The sequence below is a fragment of the Bufo gargarizans genome, chromosome 2 (genome assembly GCF_014858855.1).
Source record: "Bufo gargarizans isolate SCDJY-AF-19 chromosome 2, ASM1485885v1, whole genome shotgun sequence".
Classification (NCBI taxonomy): Eukaryota; Metazoa; Chordata; class Amphibia; order Anura; family Bufonidae; genus Bufo; species Bufo gargarizans.
In genome coordinates, this window is record NC_058081.1 from 168,489,901 (window position 1) to 168,507,493 (window position 17,593).

A 17,593-nucleotide genomic window follows, 5' to 3' on the forward strand; every position below is an offset into this window, starting at 1 on the left:
CTACTTATGCAGTAAAGAAATGATGCAGTAAGAATCGATGGAGGGAAAACTATTGAGCAAAAGCCTGCTAGTGTCCAAAGATGTCCAATGGTCAATTATATAAATTTATGGAAGAAGTCACACGTAATTCAGAAGCCATCACATGAGCCAGGTTTCAGAATAAAAGTTAAAAAAATCATCTAATGGGGGTCGGGGGGTCCGAACTATCCCCCCGCCCCAACAGCAGATATCAGAAAAAAAGAAGGATTGAGCTTTTGGAATTCAACATGCCTGATCCTTTTGTTATCCCAAAAGCCACCACTAGAGGTGTCTACAAGCGGCTTTCTCCATTCACAAGCTGTCTGAATTATATGGCCAGCATTAGCCTAGCCTAGAGAAATGTATGGTCAGAGGTGGGTCCAGCAAAAAGGGCTTGTTATCTATGCAAATTAACCCCTCACCACGGCAGGTTGTTTTGACCTTTAGGCCCCGTTCAGACAGGTTTTTTGGGCGGCGGAATTTGGAGTGGAATCCATGCCAAAAAGCCACTGGCAGCAGAACTGAATTTCCCTCCCATTTTTTTCACCCATGGGGTTAACTGCCGCTGATCGCAGCTCCCTGTCATAGGAGGTCATGTGCCGCCTATGTGATTCTGCCGCCGGCACCCGTCTCCTGTATTTGTATTAAACGTTAGTTATCTTCTTTGGTGGCACAGTGCACCCCCCCAGTATTAAAAACATTGGTGGCAGTGGGCACAGGGTCCCCTACTCTCCTCCTCATTGGTGGTGCAGTGGCAGTTCCGATCATGCGCATTGCGCCGCTGAAACCCGGCCAACAGGGGCAGCAGCAGGAGATGGAATAGCTTATTATTACAGACCGCTCCGTGCATGGGCGAGACTTGGGGAATCGCGGCCACACTGCAGGCTGTCACTCTCATGCAAGAGGGGACAGTTAGCGGGCGTGGTTACCTTAACTTGAAGCAAGGAGACCGCTGCCCCCTTAACTTCAAGCTGGCCAGCAAGATAGCGCTGATGGAGAATAAAATTGTGTTTTTTTAACTTATGCAGCATCGGACAACAGGATGAAGCATATGATTATTAACAGGCTGCGGGCTACTATGGGGTACTGCTGGGGGATGTAGATGCATTTTTGAGGTGACAGGTTCCCTTTAATTAGAATATTTTTTAACAGTGCTCTTGGGTCTAGATATTACTGTTAAATGTGTATTATAGTGCCCCTCTAGTGTACTTCTGATTGAATGTCAACCGTCTGTGTTCTGTACTGGTGAGAGGCTCCTACAAAGAGCAGGGATCACCTCCCCAGTACAAGAAGATCTGAGTGGTCTCACGAGTGACTGAGCATGTGTGATCACCAGAATTGCACCCACTGGGTGACCGTTCTGAGGAAATAGAAAGGACACTAGGGGCTACTACAACAAGTACGTAACAGCATTGTGGATTGGCCATAGACCCTACAGGGAAATTTCCCGGTGGACCGATGCCTCAGGCGGCCAACCCAAGTCCTCCTCTCTGCCGCTGACCAGGTACATAACAGTAATTAACGCTGTGAGAATCAGGTACTCATGTACCCGGTATTGTTGACCCCACCTAATTGTGTTGCCCCGCCTTCTGTTAATTTGGACCTGCCTACAAAATGGGGCCACTTTTAGTTGTTTTTTTTTAAGGGCCACTCTAAGTTCCCTGTTTAAGTCATTCCAATCAAAACTTGTTCTGTTTTTTTGTGATCTAACAAACCTTTTAAAGACATAGCCAATAGGCTGATAACATAGGGAGAAATTCATCAAGGACCGATGTTTTATGCCGGTCTTTGAAATTTCCAGCTTTGCCAGAAAATGTGACGGCGCAGGCCTCATCATATTTAGGCACATCTTTGGCAGTGTGTGCACCAGAATGAAATCTACAGCAGTTCCGAGCTGCTTTCTGTCTTCATTTGCACCTGAAGATAAAATGTGGTGGACCGTCCACGCCGTCTTGCCACTTCCCCTTTTCAGAAAGCGGTGAGGGCGGTGCAGAAACGCCACTTGCGAGAAAATGTGTCGCAAGTGGTGTTTAAAAAGTCGCAAACATCTTTACACCGAAAAAGAGGCGACGGAGGAGATAATAAATCTCTCCTATACAGTCTACCAACCAGTTCACGAATAATATTTTATTTTATATAATACGAAAAAAAGTCTACCTTCCACATAGAGTTCCAGCTCACAGAAGGCAGTGCCTCGTCTTACATGGGCCTTAATCCTGGCTGCAGCATTGTCTGAAACTGGTGGAGTGAGCAGCTCCAATGCCTAGAAAAAAAGCAAGTATTACAACACAAATAATGAAACATTAGCAAGAAGATATATAATTCATTATAAAATTGCCAATTATTTAAAGTCAATATTACAAGAGTAGCCTCTGATAGTCATGTGGGTTGTTATGTACAGATACCAGTACAGCAACATAAAACCAATTACGTGATAGGCGATACCTGCACAACACTCAACACTATTGTCTCCCTATGTCTCTGCCAAGTTACAGACCAGACCTAGACACAACAGCACCAGCAATCTTTAAGGGGATCTGCAGAATGAGAGCCGCAGATCTGTAGCCTGATCTACACTTTCCTGCCTGGGATACCAAGAGGCAACAAACTAGAACTACATCATCTGAAGACATCCTGGCTAAGACATGATGTGATGTTGCTATGGAAGGACAGGTTGTCCCATGCCATCACTCTGCTCTATAACATTTGCTTTCATTTCCAGAAAAGACATAGGAGAAAATGTATCATAATTGCAAGTTTTGGCCAGTTTTTTTACTTATTTTTTTTTCTTTTCCTCTTTCTTCAACACCCTTGCCGCTTTTGGGAAGGGTCGTGGGCTGGAGCTACGGAGCCCAACAGATTAACCAATATGCGGACCAGAAAACAGCCTCACATTACACAAGAAACCTACGTCAGCTCCTTGCTATCTGCAATGGCAGATGATGAAAAATATTGTGTCCAGCATAAAATTAGCTGCATGTTTAACATAGCTGTGGTCATGATAGTGTAGAGCTCTAAAAAACACACATAGATTATCACAGGCAGTATAGGAGTACCAACAGGAAATCATGAAGAAACAAGGCGCATGAAAACAATGATAAAATCATTAGCAAACAAACAAAAGCCAGTGGAAGACTCTTCCAAGCATAGTGCTTTAAATGGAATGAGTCATCACAAAATGACCCATTTGCTTAAATCCCATTTGTATGGTTAAAATATCTTTAAAGAATTTATGATGAATTTTTGATGGTCAATGGAGCAGCTGATTGTCGAAAAGGAAGCATTCCTTCCCGACAGTCGGCTGCTCGTTCAGTGAAGGAGACCACTGCATTTACATGCAGCGATCTCCTTCACAGTATTAGGATGAGGGATCTCAATAGCAATCTCTCATCCTAAGGCCGAACGCACACGGCCGTGAGCGGTCCGTGGTAGGCCGGCCTGGATTCCTGCTGACAGCAGGAGCGCACGGCGTCATTGGTTGCTATGACGCCGTGCGCTTCATGCAGCCGCTGCACTACAGTAATGCACTCGTATAGATCATACCAGTGTATTACTGTAGTGCAGCGGCGGCAGGAAGTGCATGGCGTCATAGCAACCAATGACCAATTCCTGTCAGCAGGAATCCAGGCCGGCATACCACGGACCGCTCACGGCCGTGGAACACGGCAGTGTGCATTCGGCCTAATACTGTGAAGGAGATCGCTGCACGCAAATGAAGAAATCATTGTTTCTGCTGCCCAGAAACGATGATTGGTGGTGTCTGCACGAACAACAGTATCACCCGATGAACGGCCAGATTGTTGGGAACGAGCGTGCGCAAGAACGGTAGTTCCCGGTAAGCTGGACAATTATTGGTTAGTCTCAACCACCTTGAGAATCATACAGAACATCCTTTAGCTATTACCTTGGAGGTGTCTTCAATAGTTTTATGGAGGTTTCTCAATTTAAGATGGCAGGCTGATCGATTGAGATAAAGGGCTGGCATCCTGTTATTTAATCGTATCGCTAGGTTCAAGGCATTCACGGCTGCTAAATAGTCACCGGCAGCAAAAAGTTTACTATGGCGGAGAAAAGCATAGGGTCAGAATAAGAAATAGTCTAAAATACTGGAACAGATTGATTAATACTATCTAAGATTTAGTAAATGTAGACCAAACAGTGTAAAGATGCGTCAGATTTATTGCGGTGGCTGATGCTGGATGACAGATTCGGTGCATCTGTGGACTGTCTAATCTAAGGTTATGCCACCTGTTAGTTGACTCACTTTCTGTCAAAACTGTGCACAAGAGCACGGTTTCACAGCTCCAGCGTCTGGCGAGCATGGCACAAAAAAAGCATGACAAGACAATATATGTGGCACACGGCAATTTGAGCCAGAAGTCTGGCACATTATCATTATTAAATCTGCCTCACTTTGTTTTGCATTCAATTGCATTCAATACAGTCAAAATGAAATCTCAGAAAAAGGAAGAAAAAAAAAAAAAAAAAGACACTGATGTTAAAAAGAAATCTCAGAAAAACTAAATAGAAAATAAAAAATACACTTAAGAACAGTATGGCAGAAAAGAAAAGTGCAAAAATAATAGGATAAAAAAGAAAACATAATTAGACAATAAAAAAGGACTAAGAAATAAATAGTAAAAGAAATAAAATAAAAGACCGAGAAATTATAAAAATAGTAAAAAATACTAAATAATACAATAAATTAATGGTTGTGATAAGGTGGTATATACCCATATTTTTCGCTTTATAAGACACACCTAGGCTTTAAAGGAGGAAAATAAGAAAAAATAATTTTTTGATCAGACCCCCATATCAGATCCTAAGAACAGACCCCCCATATGAGACCCTCAGTACTAATCCTATTGTCAAATCCTCATATCCGACACCCATATCATACCTCAGATCAAACCCCCATATCAAATCTTCAGATCAGGCCCCCATATCAGACCCCTATATCAAACCTCAGATCAGACCTAGTCAGAGCTAAAATAAATAACTTGCCTCTCCTGCTCCCCCGCTACTCTGCAGATCCGGCAGTCTCTCTTGTGGTCACGCTCCCTGGTCTCCTTCGGGCCGCCACTGCACAGTGATCTGACTGCGCGCAGCGTCGGGTCACAGTGCGCACACTACATCCTGACACTGTGCGCAGTCAGGACAGTGCAGCTTGGGCCTGGAGAAGAACAGGAAGGGTTGAGTACAGCACTTCACTCACTACTCCCTGTGCCTCCTGCAGACTAGTGAGTGCGTCCATAATGGAAGCGCTCATTAGGTTTCGCTTTATAAGACGCCCTTTACATCTGATAAAGCTAAAAACATGGTAAGTAAAAAGAGAGCAAATTAATAGAAGACCCTCATTTCATTCCTTCTCCAGGATACTGTACTGTCCACTTACTTCCCTTTGTCCTTCAGCCACTCTGGGTTTTTCTCCTCTTCTTTTAAGTCTTGAAGGTCAAGGTTGTCTGTGTTAATTGCTCTGCGGGCCTCTGCCTGTTTCTGTAACCACTGCAATGCACATAAGAAAAGAATAATATGACTCTTCTGATAATTAATTCTTTACAGGAACATATTTCTCCTATGAATCGTACATTGTAGAGTGTATCTGAAAGAGGTAAGAGCTCTTCACGAGCCTATACAGAAATGCACTATAGTTCCCTTACCTTTCAGAACGTGTAGATGCAAGGCATGCTATTACTGACTTCTAGCACAGGCCCAAATAAACCCTTGGGGACAGTTCACACACATCTTTGTGTCACAGATTATGGAGCATTTCGGACTCCGATCCAGAAACAACTTAAAAAACCCTCCCATTCATTTCAATAGGAAGTAGCATGAGTAAGGGTACTTTCACACTTGCGGCAGAGGATTCCGGCAGGCAGTTCCGTCGCCAAAACTGCCTGCTGGATCCGGCAATCGGGACGCAATCAAATGCATTTGTGAAACGGATCTGCAGATCGCAAAACCGGATCCGTTTTGCCGGAACACTTGAGGCCGGATCCGGCATTAATGCATTTCAATGGAAATTAATGCCGGATCAGGCATTCTGGCAAGTGTTCAGGATTTTTGGCCGGAGAGGAAACTGCAGCATGCTGCGGTATTTTCTCTGGCCAAAAAACGTAAGAGGGACTGAACTGATGCATCCTGAACGGATTGCTCTCCATTCATAATGCATTAGGATAAAACTGATCAGTTTTTTTCCGGTATTGAGCCCCTGTGACGGAACTCAATACCGGAAAACAAAAACGCTAGTGTGAACGTACCCTTAGAAGGACGTAGTGCACATGCGCAGCCACCCTCCATTCATTTCAAAAGCTGGCTCGGCTATTTCCGTCTGCCCCATAGAAATGAATGGCAGCAGGGGACGTGCATGCGCGGTGTGCTCCCATTCATTTCTATAGGAGCAGCACTTGGTGGTGGATGGACCCCGGGAAACCCAGGGTCCTCCAGCAACAGCTCTCCCCACGCCCTTCTCCTACCTCTGGGACCCGCACCTATCCTGTGCTGTAACTCTCTGTACTTCTCCTATATGGTGCAGCTGCTGCTTATAAAGGTGTGCTACAGCGAGAACTGAAAATGAGAGATGGGGCCTACAGAGGGGTAACTGCTAAAAATGTCAGACACAAGTCATATAATGTTATTCCTCATGTGCACCCACATGACAGCTTATTCTGAAAAATGACCAAAATAACAGGTGCACTTTATACTAGGATTGTCACGATACCAAAATTGTGATTCGATTTCAATACCATAAAAAAGTATTGCGATACTCGCTACCATGCGAAAAACAATAAAGCACAAAAGCGCTGTGTGCATTCCACATTTTATGGAAGGTCCGGCCTATAATAGAACAGTCCTATCCTATTTTTTGGGGGGACAAGGTGACTATAAATTTTAGTTTTTTTTCATGTCACGGCGTTAACCGCATAGGAGATATTTTTTATTACTTTAATAGTTCGGTCTTTTTCGGACGTGGCGATACCCAATATATTGGGGGTGATTTAAACTTTAATTTTTTATTTTTATTTTACTTTAGCCACCTTAGGGGGCTAGAACCCTTGTCCTATTCACCCTAATAGAGCTCCATTAGTGTGAATAGGACTTCACACTGTCCCTCCTGCCGTGTGCTTACCATGGCAGTCAGGGCTTCAGTCTGGCTGCCATGGTAACCGATTGGAGCCCTGAGATTTCACTGCTGGGGCTCCGATCAGAAGCTGCCACTGCACCACCAATGAAGATGCTGAGGAAGAGAGGAGGGGACCCTGTGGCCACTACCACCAATGAATATAATACTGGGGAGAGGGGGGGGGGGGTGCACTGCACCATCAATGCATATGATGAACCCTGTAGGCTGCGGGTGCCAGCCGTATCACATACCCAGCCTCATTGACAGGGTGCTGCAATTAACCCCACAGTTGCCCCTCCCCTCCTCCTCAATACTATATCCTCATTTGTGGCCAACGGCACCCGCGTCACAATGGGGAGGGAGCGACTGCCTCCTTCTCCACTGTGCCGGCTGAGGAGAACATGGTGCGCACTGAGAGTGGCACATGCCATGTTCTCTAACTGATACTAGCAGTAACGCTGCCTAGTATCGGAAAATAGCAAATCCTGGTATTTTATCAAACCGGGTACAAAAGTATCAATTGGGTATCAAACATTTCGATACCCGGTGCAACCCTACTTTAAACCTAGCTCACCTGGAGAAATCCCACTGGTAAAACATACAAAATCCAAGCGACTAGCATATACATATGTGACATAAGACAGGCCCCTGCTCTTCATGGCATAATGTTTATAACGGTGCTCGTCAACGCTCTCCAGGCTTTCTCATAAACCTGTGTTGTGTCATTCTCTAGTTATTCCCCCTAGAAATGTATGAACCAAGCGATTTTCTGTTTTCATTTTTTAACTCCCTGAAGGGCAGCCATAACTTTTTTATTTTTCCAATCACATAGCTGTATTAGGGCTTGTTTTTGTGGGACAAGTTGTACTTCCTAATGACACCATCTTATATTGAATACGATGTAGTGGGAAGCTGGAAATAAATTCCAAATGCTGTAAATCTGACCGGTTACCTTCATTCTACATTTTGGAATGTGTATGACTTTTTGATCACTTTTTATTCAATTTTTTATGGGAGATGAAGAGACAAAAACGTCACATTGACCATTTCTATGTTTTTTTCCGTTACAGCAATCATCCCATGGGATAAATAAGTTTATATTTTAATAGTTTGGGCATTTTGGGACGAGGCAATGCCTATGGGGAAATGGTTCAGGTTTTTTTTTCCAGTAATATCAGATTAGCATCCCCAAAAAACTCCCTGCTGTTTGCTTGGCTGGATGAGAGGCCACCATCTATTGAAGATGTTGTCACAAAGGCCACGTGGACTCAGGGTATGAATTTACATCCTTATGATATGAAGGCCATTCAGTTTGGACTTTAATTTATATTCAGCAGGAGGGAAGGTCTTTTAAAGGGAATGTGTTACCATGATTCTGGACTATTATTTGCAGTAATACATGAGTTGTGCTGCATATAAAGAGTCCAGTACGTAGGGCCAGTAAGTAAATAAAAAAAATAGCAATCTGGACTCCTACTCTGCAGCACTACAGAAGTTATCCACATGCTATCAACCAAGGAACATCCGTTTCAGGTCAATGATATATCTGGTATAAGAGGGAAGAGTAAATTGTACAGGACACTGATTTGCTTACCTCTTCCTCCTCTGCCAACCGGGATTCCCTTAGAGCGGTAGGGAAGACCCGAGGGGTAAACTGGATTTTAATGCTGCCACATTTCCTGGTAGGAGGCAGGGTCTTTTCAATCCTGGGCTTTTCTGCTGATGACATAAAATACTAATGAAATATTTTATAAATACAAGTATACCCCATATGTATGGGTTTCCGTGAAAAGAAAGAGGTGATTGGTCGGCTTACGGTGACTATATAATTTTATAATAGACATAAATCAAGTGGAATGGACCAAAAATGTCCCAATTTCGTTTCCTTTCTTGCTCAAAATTATGTGAAAATGAAATGTAGAAAGAGCGAGCGAATATGACAAAACACGGAGGAGACAGCATAAAATAACTGGGCATCCAACAACCTCACAAGCATATGAAAGACACATGGGCTTAGTGATACAGCGTCTGCAATAAAAGACACACATGTAATAAAGACCCTCAGCAATGTTCTCGGTATATAAGTACGAATATATGCCGGGGCTCACGCGTGAAGAATTCCCTCTTCAGGTAATCAAAGGTAACAACTGTACCATAAAACAACATTTAACAATAGGAGGAGGGTAATAGGTGGCAACAGGGGCGGATTGGCCACAGACCCTACAGGGAAATTTTTCCGTTGGGTAAATAATGATCTGATGCTCAACAGCCGCAGGTGTTCTCCTGAACTCAACTGTATTACTGTCCTCATGATGGTGATACAGTTGAATACTGTGGTTGGGGAGGGGGGGGGCAGTATTTTGTGCTGTCCTGTGGTATTTGGTTCTGCTGGGGCGGTATTCTGCGCTGCACTACAGTATTGCAGGCCACGCCTATACCAGTTTTCCCCGCCTACTTGTTTTGGCCCGTCTCCTGTCAATTTGAACCCACCTACAACATGGGGCCACTTTTAGTTTTTTTCCAGGGCCAATTTCCCAATCCGCCCCTGGGTGGCAAAAAAGGAATAAAACAAGGACAAAAACAGACACAAAAAAAAAAGAAAAAAGAAAGTAAAGGGAACTGTATTAAGACGTGGCGTGGAGGCTGAAAAGGGCACTACAGCCCCAGCTACGTTATGGTGAACAAACCGCTCACATTGTCCGAAGGGTTCGCCATGGTCTAGCAGTCATAAACGGTGGTTGTATAGTGGTTAGAGGGGTTGTGCCATAAACTATTCTATACTCTAAAGTTTATTTTCATCAAGTACTCTAGCTCCCATTCCTCCCTGGATTGGTTTACCTCATTTGCAGTTTTCTCTTATCCCCCATGCTTGATTCCTACTTTGTCATGTGACTGCCTATTCCATCATGCCTTAGGGCAGGGACACTAACTACTTCATTTTCTAAGGCTAGTTTCACACTAGCATTTTTCAGATCCAGCAGGCTGTTCCCTACCGGATCTCTCAGCATCCCTGTAGCTTCCGGCAATTCTGGATACAATCTGGCACCATTAACTATAATGGGGAGCAGCGGAGATCCAGTCGTAACCCAGAAAATATGCAGAAAATTGGCCGGACAAAAGCAGCAGTATTTGTCCAGTCGATTCTCGGCATATTTGACAGGTTATAGTTAATGGGGACAGTTGGCATCCCTGTAGCTTCCAGCAAAGCCAGCTACAGAGAGATCCAGCAGGATGGTCCCTCCCAGAACAGCCTCCCGGATCTGGTGTGAAATGCGCCTAACGCCACATATTCAAAACGCTCTGTGTAACTGGATCATAACTTGTGCTAATGTCCATCATTTGTTAGAGCAAAATTCATCCTTCTGTTTATCGATCGGCCCGTCTGTCTGTCTGTCTATACATCCATCTATCCATCCATCTCTGACACTGCACAGAGAAGTGGTTACTGAAGGGAAGGAGGAGAAGCGTTGTGAGCTCCACTACAGGACGTACCCAACAGCAACAGGATATGAAAACAGATTTGCCACAGGGCACAATGGTTGGCTAATAACTTTAGAATATGGCAGTTTTGAAAAAATGGTGGTATTTGAGGAAAGTGATAAATCAGCAATATCTGTTATATCCCTTTAAAGGTTTTTTTTTCCAAGATTTTTTTTAACTGGTGACCTACCCTCACAGTAGAGCCGCAGCCATCTTGCAGCTTTGCGTAGGCCATGTGACATCACGTTCATCCGTTACATGACCTAGGCGCAGCTCATCTCTATTGGACAGTGATGTGCTTGGCGAGCTGAAAGAAGGCCGTGGCGCTACTGTGAACAACGCTGCTTTCTCAAACAGCTGATCGGCGGGGGTCCTGGGTGTCGGACCCCCGCCGATCAGATACTGATGAGCTCTCTTCTTCTTTGGGAGAACTACTACACAATACAAAGATATATAAAAGAAGAACTGGGCTGACACAGAAATCTAAAAGTGTTCAATATGGGGGCACTTTTTCTAGAAACCCCCCCACACTTGTCCATAGGTTGTGCCGCTCCAGGCTACAACACTACACACAACGGCAGGGGGCACTGCCATTCTGAACCTGACATACTGTCTACCACAAAACACATTGGAGGAAGAGTAGAAGTGATCATTTAAAAGTGACATAGTAGTGATTTTAGGTCTGATGTTCCTACCTGGCTGGGGGTCGCCCTTCTCAAGGTGAGTGCTCCTATACTGGCTTACTATTTAGTGTCCACATCACATGTGGAAGAGGGCCTAGTGAGCGCCATTAAAGCCTCATTCACACATCAGTGTTTTGGTCAATGATTTCCATCAGTGATTGTGAGCCAAATCCAGGACTGGAGCCTCCACAGACATAAGGTATAAGGGAAAGATCTGCTCCTGTTCTGTGTTTAGAGCCGCACCTGGTTTTGGCTCAAAATCACTGATGGAAATCACTGACGAAAACACTGACGTGTGGATGAGGTATAAGTGAGCGATCATTGCCTATTTGTGTGAATTTAGGGAATATTGTTACTGACCTCTGAATAATTATTATCTTTTGATACAGCTTACTCCTTTTAATACAACACAAATAAAAATTAAGGTTTACTTGTAAAAAACACACAGACCCGATTTTGCTGGTGCATGGAGTAAGTTATAGCAGCATACTTAAAGGGGTTCTCTGGGAATGAAGAAAATGAAAATACTTAAATATTATTTTATAATAAATATATTCTCAAATACCTTTCATTAGTTATAATGGCTCGTTTTGTCTGGGGAGCAATCAGGAGAAACAAAATGGCCACCGTCCCATTAGTTCACACAAAACCTGTCCTAATCACACAGCAGGACAAGTTACTTCACAACAATGAGGTAAGGAGCTGCCTCATCCTCCTCTCTGCTCTACTTGTCATGGATTATGATCTTGAATACAGATGATAAAAACTTTAGCTGAATCTCTGGGGAATTTAATTCATGAGGAGACATGAAGTACAGAGAGGATGGACAGGACAGACTGTGGTGATATGGAGCTGTGGTAATGGAGACTGCATTCAAGTGCTGCTGCTCATTAGCCACAAATCATCCTCCTCTCATGTCTCCTCATCTTCTCCATTCCCACTGAAATTCACGTGTATTCAGGATCATAATCCCTGACAAGCAGAGCAGAGAGGAGGATGAGGCAGCACTATGGCTCATTGTGGTGAAGTAACTTGTCCTCCTGTGTGATTAGGACAGGTTTGGTGTGTAGTAATAGGACGGCAGCCATTTTATTTCCTCTGATGATTGCTCCCCAGACAAAACGAGCCATTATAACAAATGAAAGGTATTTGTGAATATATTTATTATAAAATAATATTTAAGTATTCACATTTTCTTAATTCCCGGAGAACCCCTTTAAAGTGCAGCTATAAAATAGAAGATAGCCGCGAATACAAGCCATGGATGGAATTACATGTTCTTCACACTGCTCCTAAATAGACCTGAAGGGCAACTCTTTTTGGATATCGTTTATGCATTCGGTCCTCCACACATGAAAACGGGAGAAACACGGATTCAAATTAATGCAGTTTTTTTAACAGGAAAATAAGCCAAATTTTTCATTATTTTTGGTGATACCAGCTTATGCTTAAGGTATCGGTTGTGCCATGCCGATTCAGTGAAACAGTGTGACTAAGAGGCTGTTCACATCTCGTTTTAGCTGTACGTCAAGTGGTTACATTTCTAAACAGTAAAACGTATTAGAAACATATTGCTCGATACACACAGACTAAAATTGGGCAAAAGTAGTTCAAAAGTGCATACTTTTGACTCTGTTTTTTACTGTTTAGGTTTCTGTAAATTTTTAAGGAAAGAAAAAAAAAAATATTAAAATTAAATATTATTTTTTGTTTCATTGCGGTCAATGAGTTATGGGTGGAAACATAGGAAATTATGTTTTAATTTGTTCAACATAGCACTTTTTTAGATGATGCCTTCAAATCTTCAATTTAAAAGAAAAATGGACACAAACGCATTGAATGCACAAAAAATAACCAGTAAAGATAATCGTAACCCCTTCCCGACCTATGACGTACTACTACGTCACGGGAACCACTGCGTTCCCGCAATTTGACTTAATAGTACGTCACAGTGATCGCGCGCTTCTCCGGTGCCCGCGCGATCACTGCAGGGGCCCGGCAGTCCGTGGTAGCCGGGCCCCTGCTGTATCCGCCGGCATCGCTGTAAATGCCGGCGGATTAACCCCTTCTATGCCGCAGTCCACACCGTCCGCGACATAGAAGGGGTTTGTGTCGGGTGAGCATCGAGTCCCCGCGCTGCTGTGGCGGGGACCCTATGCGACACAAGGCAGTCCGATGCTGTGCAGAGTCTGCCCAATGCCTTGCACGGCATCGGGAACTGCCTTCTACGCGTGTCGGGGAGATCCAGCCTCAGGCTAGGTCTCCTAGGCAACCTCAGTGTCATACACTAACAGGCAATGCATTACATTGCAGAGGGGATCAGACCCCCAAAAAACACATATTAGGTATCGCCGCATCTGTAATGACCGGCTCTATAAATATATCACATGATCCACCCTGTCCGATAAACACCATAAAAAATACAAACGGTGTAAAAAAAAGCCATTTTTGTCACCTTACATCACAAAAAGTGCAACACCAAGCGATCAAAAAGGCGTATGTCCAACAAAATGGTATCAATAAAATTGTCACCTCATCCTGTAAGAATACATATTAGGTATCGTCAAGTCCGTGTAAAAACAAGCTCTATAAAACTCTCACATGACCTAACCTCTCAGGTAAACACCGTAAAAAAACAAAAAAAAATGTAAAAAAATAAATATAAAAAAAGTAAAAAAAAAAAAAAAAAAAAAAAAAAAAGGCTATTTTGTCACATTACATCACAAAAATTGCAACAGCAAGCGATCAAAAAGGTGTATGCCCCTCCAAAATAGTACCAATCAGACCGTCACCTCATCCCGCAAAAAATTCGACCCCAACTAAGAAAATCGGTCAAAAAATAAAAAAGCTATCACTCTCAGACAATGGAGACACTAAAATATGAGTATTTTTTGCTTCAAAACTGCTATTACTGTGCCAAAGTGAAAAAAATAAAAAAAAAGTATACATATTAGTTATCGCCACGTCCGTAACAACCATCTCTATAAAAATATCACATGACCTAACCAGTCAGGTGAACACTGTAAAAACATTTTTTATAAACTGTGTAAAAGAAAAAAAGCTATTTTTGTCACATTACATCACAAAAATTGCAACAGCAAGTGATCAAAAAAGTATATGCCCCCCGTCACCTCATTCCGCAAAAAATGAGACCCTACCTAAGAGAATCGGTCAAAAAATAAAAAAGCTATGGCTCTCAGACTATGGAGACACTAAAATATAATTATTTCAGTTTTAAAAATGCTATTATTGTGTAAAACTTAAATAAGAAAAAAGTAGACCTATTAGGTATTTCCACGTGCGTAACGATCTGCTCTATAAAAAAAAGTCACATGACCTAATCCCTCAGGTAACTTTTTTGAGTTTCTACTGTAGGGGTGCATCAGGGGAACTTCAAATGGGACATGGCATCTAAAAACCAGTTCAGCTAAATTTGCCTTCCAAAAACCATATGGCGTTCCTTTCCTACTGCGCCCTGCCGTGTGCCTGTACAGCAGTTTACGACCACATGTGGGGTGTTTCTGTAAACCGCAGAATCAGGGTAATAAATATTGAGTTTTATTTGGCTGTTAACCCTTGCTTTGCTACTGGAAAAATGGATTAAAATGTAAAATCTGCCCAAAAAGTGAAATTCAGAAATTTCATTTCCATTAATTCTTGTGGAACACCTAAAGGGTTAACAAAGCTTGTAAAATAAGTTTTGTATACCTTGAGGGGTGTAGTTTCTAAAATTGGGTAATTTTTGGGTGGTTTCTATTATGTAAGCCTCACAAAGTGACTTCAGACCTGAACTGGTCCTTAAAAAGTGGGTTTTGGAAATTTTTCGAAAAATGTCAAGATTTGCTTCCAAACTTCTAACGTCCCCCCACCCCCCAAAAAAAAGTCATTTTTAAAATCATCCAAACATGAAGTAGACATATGGGGAATGTAAAGTAATTACTGTTTTTGAAAATATTACTATCTATTATAAAAGTAGAGAAATTGAAATTTGGTATTTTTTTTATGAATAAAAATGATTTTTTTTTCCACTCATTTTTACCACTGTCATGATGTACGATATGTGACGAGAAAACAATCTCAGAATGCCCTGTATAAGTAAAAGCGTTTTAAAGTTATCACTACATAAAGTGACACATGTCAGATTTGCAAAAAATGGCCTGGGCAGGAAGGTGAAAACAGGCCTGGGGTTGAAGGGGTTAATGTTTATCTGAAATGTACAGCAAAAACAAGAAGTGAACAGCTCCATTTATAAATGGGCAAACAGGAGTGCACCAGTAGCAATCTTTGGAGTCTTTCATGGCTCCGTGCTTATTCACATTTCACCACAAGAGGGCAAACACAAACCAAAAGGAAATAAAGAAAGCCACAATATCGTGAATAAAAAAAGAAAAAAAAAAATATTCCTGTGACATCTGTAGTCTGTGCAGTGTTTTGTATTCTATTTTTTCAGTTAATAGGTCAAGGGTGCCTTTGGGGGCAATTCGTTTTTTATTTTTGCATTGTACTTATTCAGTATTTTTCCAGTTAGTCTTTATTAAGAATTTTCAACCATTTGTTGTCTATAGTTTTCAGGTTTCACTTACATTGCAGACTATACTTGCTTCTTCCCACTGAAATCTGTCACAGAACTGCTCTGACTGCTCAATAATTAGCCCTTTTTCTCTTCACACTCATTTAGGCTTAAAGACCTCTTAATAATTGCATTTTACTAATTTTAAAGGTATAAACCATTTTTTTCAATTGGTCTTTATTAAAAAATTTCAACAGTGTTTTTCAAATACATGGTTTAAAAATGAGTCTGCTGGCAGAGATATCACTTCCCAGTCACGTCCGCTCATGTGAAGCCTAAGGCCCCTTTCACACAAGCGAGTATTCCGCGCGGGTGCGATGCGCGAGTTGAACGCATTGCACCCGCACTGAATCCTGACCCATTCATTTCTATGGGGCTGTTCACATGAGCAGTGATTTTCATGCATCACTTATGCGTTGCGTGAAAATCGCAGCATGCTCCTCTTTGTGCATTGCGGTGCGATAATCCACGCAACGTAGGCCCCATAGAAGTGAATGGGGTTGCGTGAAAGTGCGGATGCGGTGCGATTTTCACGCATGGGTTCTAGGTGACAGTCTATTCACTGTATTATTTTCCCTTATAACATGATTATAAGGGAAAATAATAGCATTCTGACTACAGAATGCATAGTATAATAGTGCTGGAAGGGTTAAAAAAAATAAAAAAGTTAACTCACCTTCTCCTCTTGTTCGCGTAGTTCCCGGTCTGTTCTTTGCTAGCTGTGGGCTTGGGCTAAAGGACCTGTGGTGATGTCAGATCACATGCTCCATCACCATGGTGATGGACCATGTGATTGGAGCATGTGATCTGACGTCACCACAGGTCATTTAGGCTGGGTTCACACCTGAGCGTTTTACAGCGCGTTCCTACGCGCTGTAAAACGCTCAACAAGGAGAAACCAATGATTCCCTATGGGAATGGTTCACACTTGGGCGTTTTACAGCGCGTACGATCGCGCTGTAAAACGCCCGACGCTCCAAAAAGTACATGAGCGACTTTTGGGGCGTTTGTGGCCATAGGACACTGTAGTGAATCACACAAACGCGCGTTTACTATTACAAAAACGCGCATAAAAATGCACGTCAAAAACGCGCGTAAAACGCGCGTTTGCGCAACGCTCAAGTGTGAACCCAGCCTTAGCCCAAAGCTAGCAAAGAACAGACCGGGAACTACGCGATCAAGAGGATAAGGTGAGTTAACTTTTTTATTTTTTTTAACCCTTCCAGCACTATTATATTATGCATTCTGTATTCAGAATGCTATTATTTTCCCTTATAACCATGTTATAAGGGAAAATAATACAATCTTCAGAACATCAATCCCAAGCCCGAACTTCTGTGAAGAAGTTCGGGTTTGGGTACCAAACATGCGCGATTTTTCTCACGCGAGTGCAAAACGCATTACAATGTTTTGCACTTGCGCAGAAAAATTGCGCATTTTCCCGCAACGCACCCGCCTCTTATCCGGGCAAAAAAACATGACGCCCGTGTGAAAGAGGCCTATGGGTCCATTCACACGCCCGTAATTTGGGTACGCCTTAGTTGTGGACTTTCAATGGGGCTGGAACCGATGCGAATCCGCATTTTCAGGATCCACATCCGTTTTTTCGGGATCCGCAATTCCGCATTGAATCCTGATCCGCAAAAAAAATAGAACATGTCCTATTCTTGTCCGCAATTGCAGACCAGAAAAGGCATTTTCTATTATAGTGTCTGATGT

At 42.7% G+C, this 17,593-nt stretch overlaps 1 protein-coding gene across 2 annotated transcripts in view; it reads right to left on the bottom strand.

Moving 5' to 3' along the window:
- The window catches only part of DNAAF4 (dynein axonemal assembly factor 4), a 31,826-nt gene that overhangs the window by 3,580 nt on the left and 10,653 nt on the right, over positions 1–17,593 (bottom strand). Inside the window, exons 5-8 of one of the 2 annotated variants that reach the window (XM_044283282.1) lie at positions 8,736–8,857; positions 5,414–5,523; positions 3,923–4,076; positions 2,176–2,281 (exon numbers count right to left, since the gene is read on the bottom strand). In XM_044283282.1, the coding sequence (XP_044139217.1) occupies positions 2,176–2,281; positions 3,923–4,076; positions 5,414–5,523; positions 8,736–8,857 (492 nt within the window). Of the gene's footprint in view, positions 1–2,175; positions 2,282–3,922; positions 4,077–5,413; positions 5,524–8,735; positions 8,861–17,593 lie in introns of both variants that reach the window. The other variant, XM_044283281.1, reaches the window with a different exon arrangement.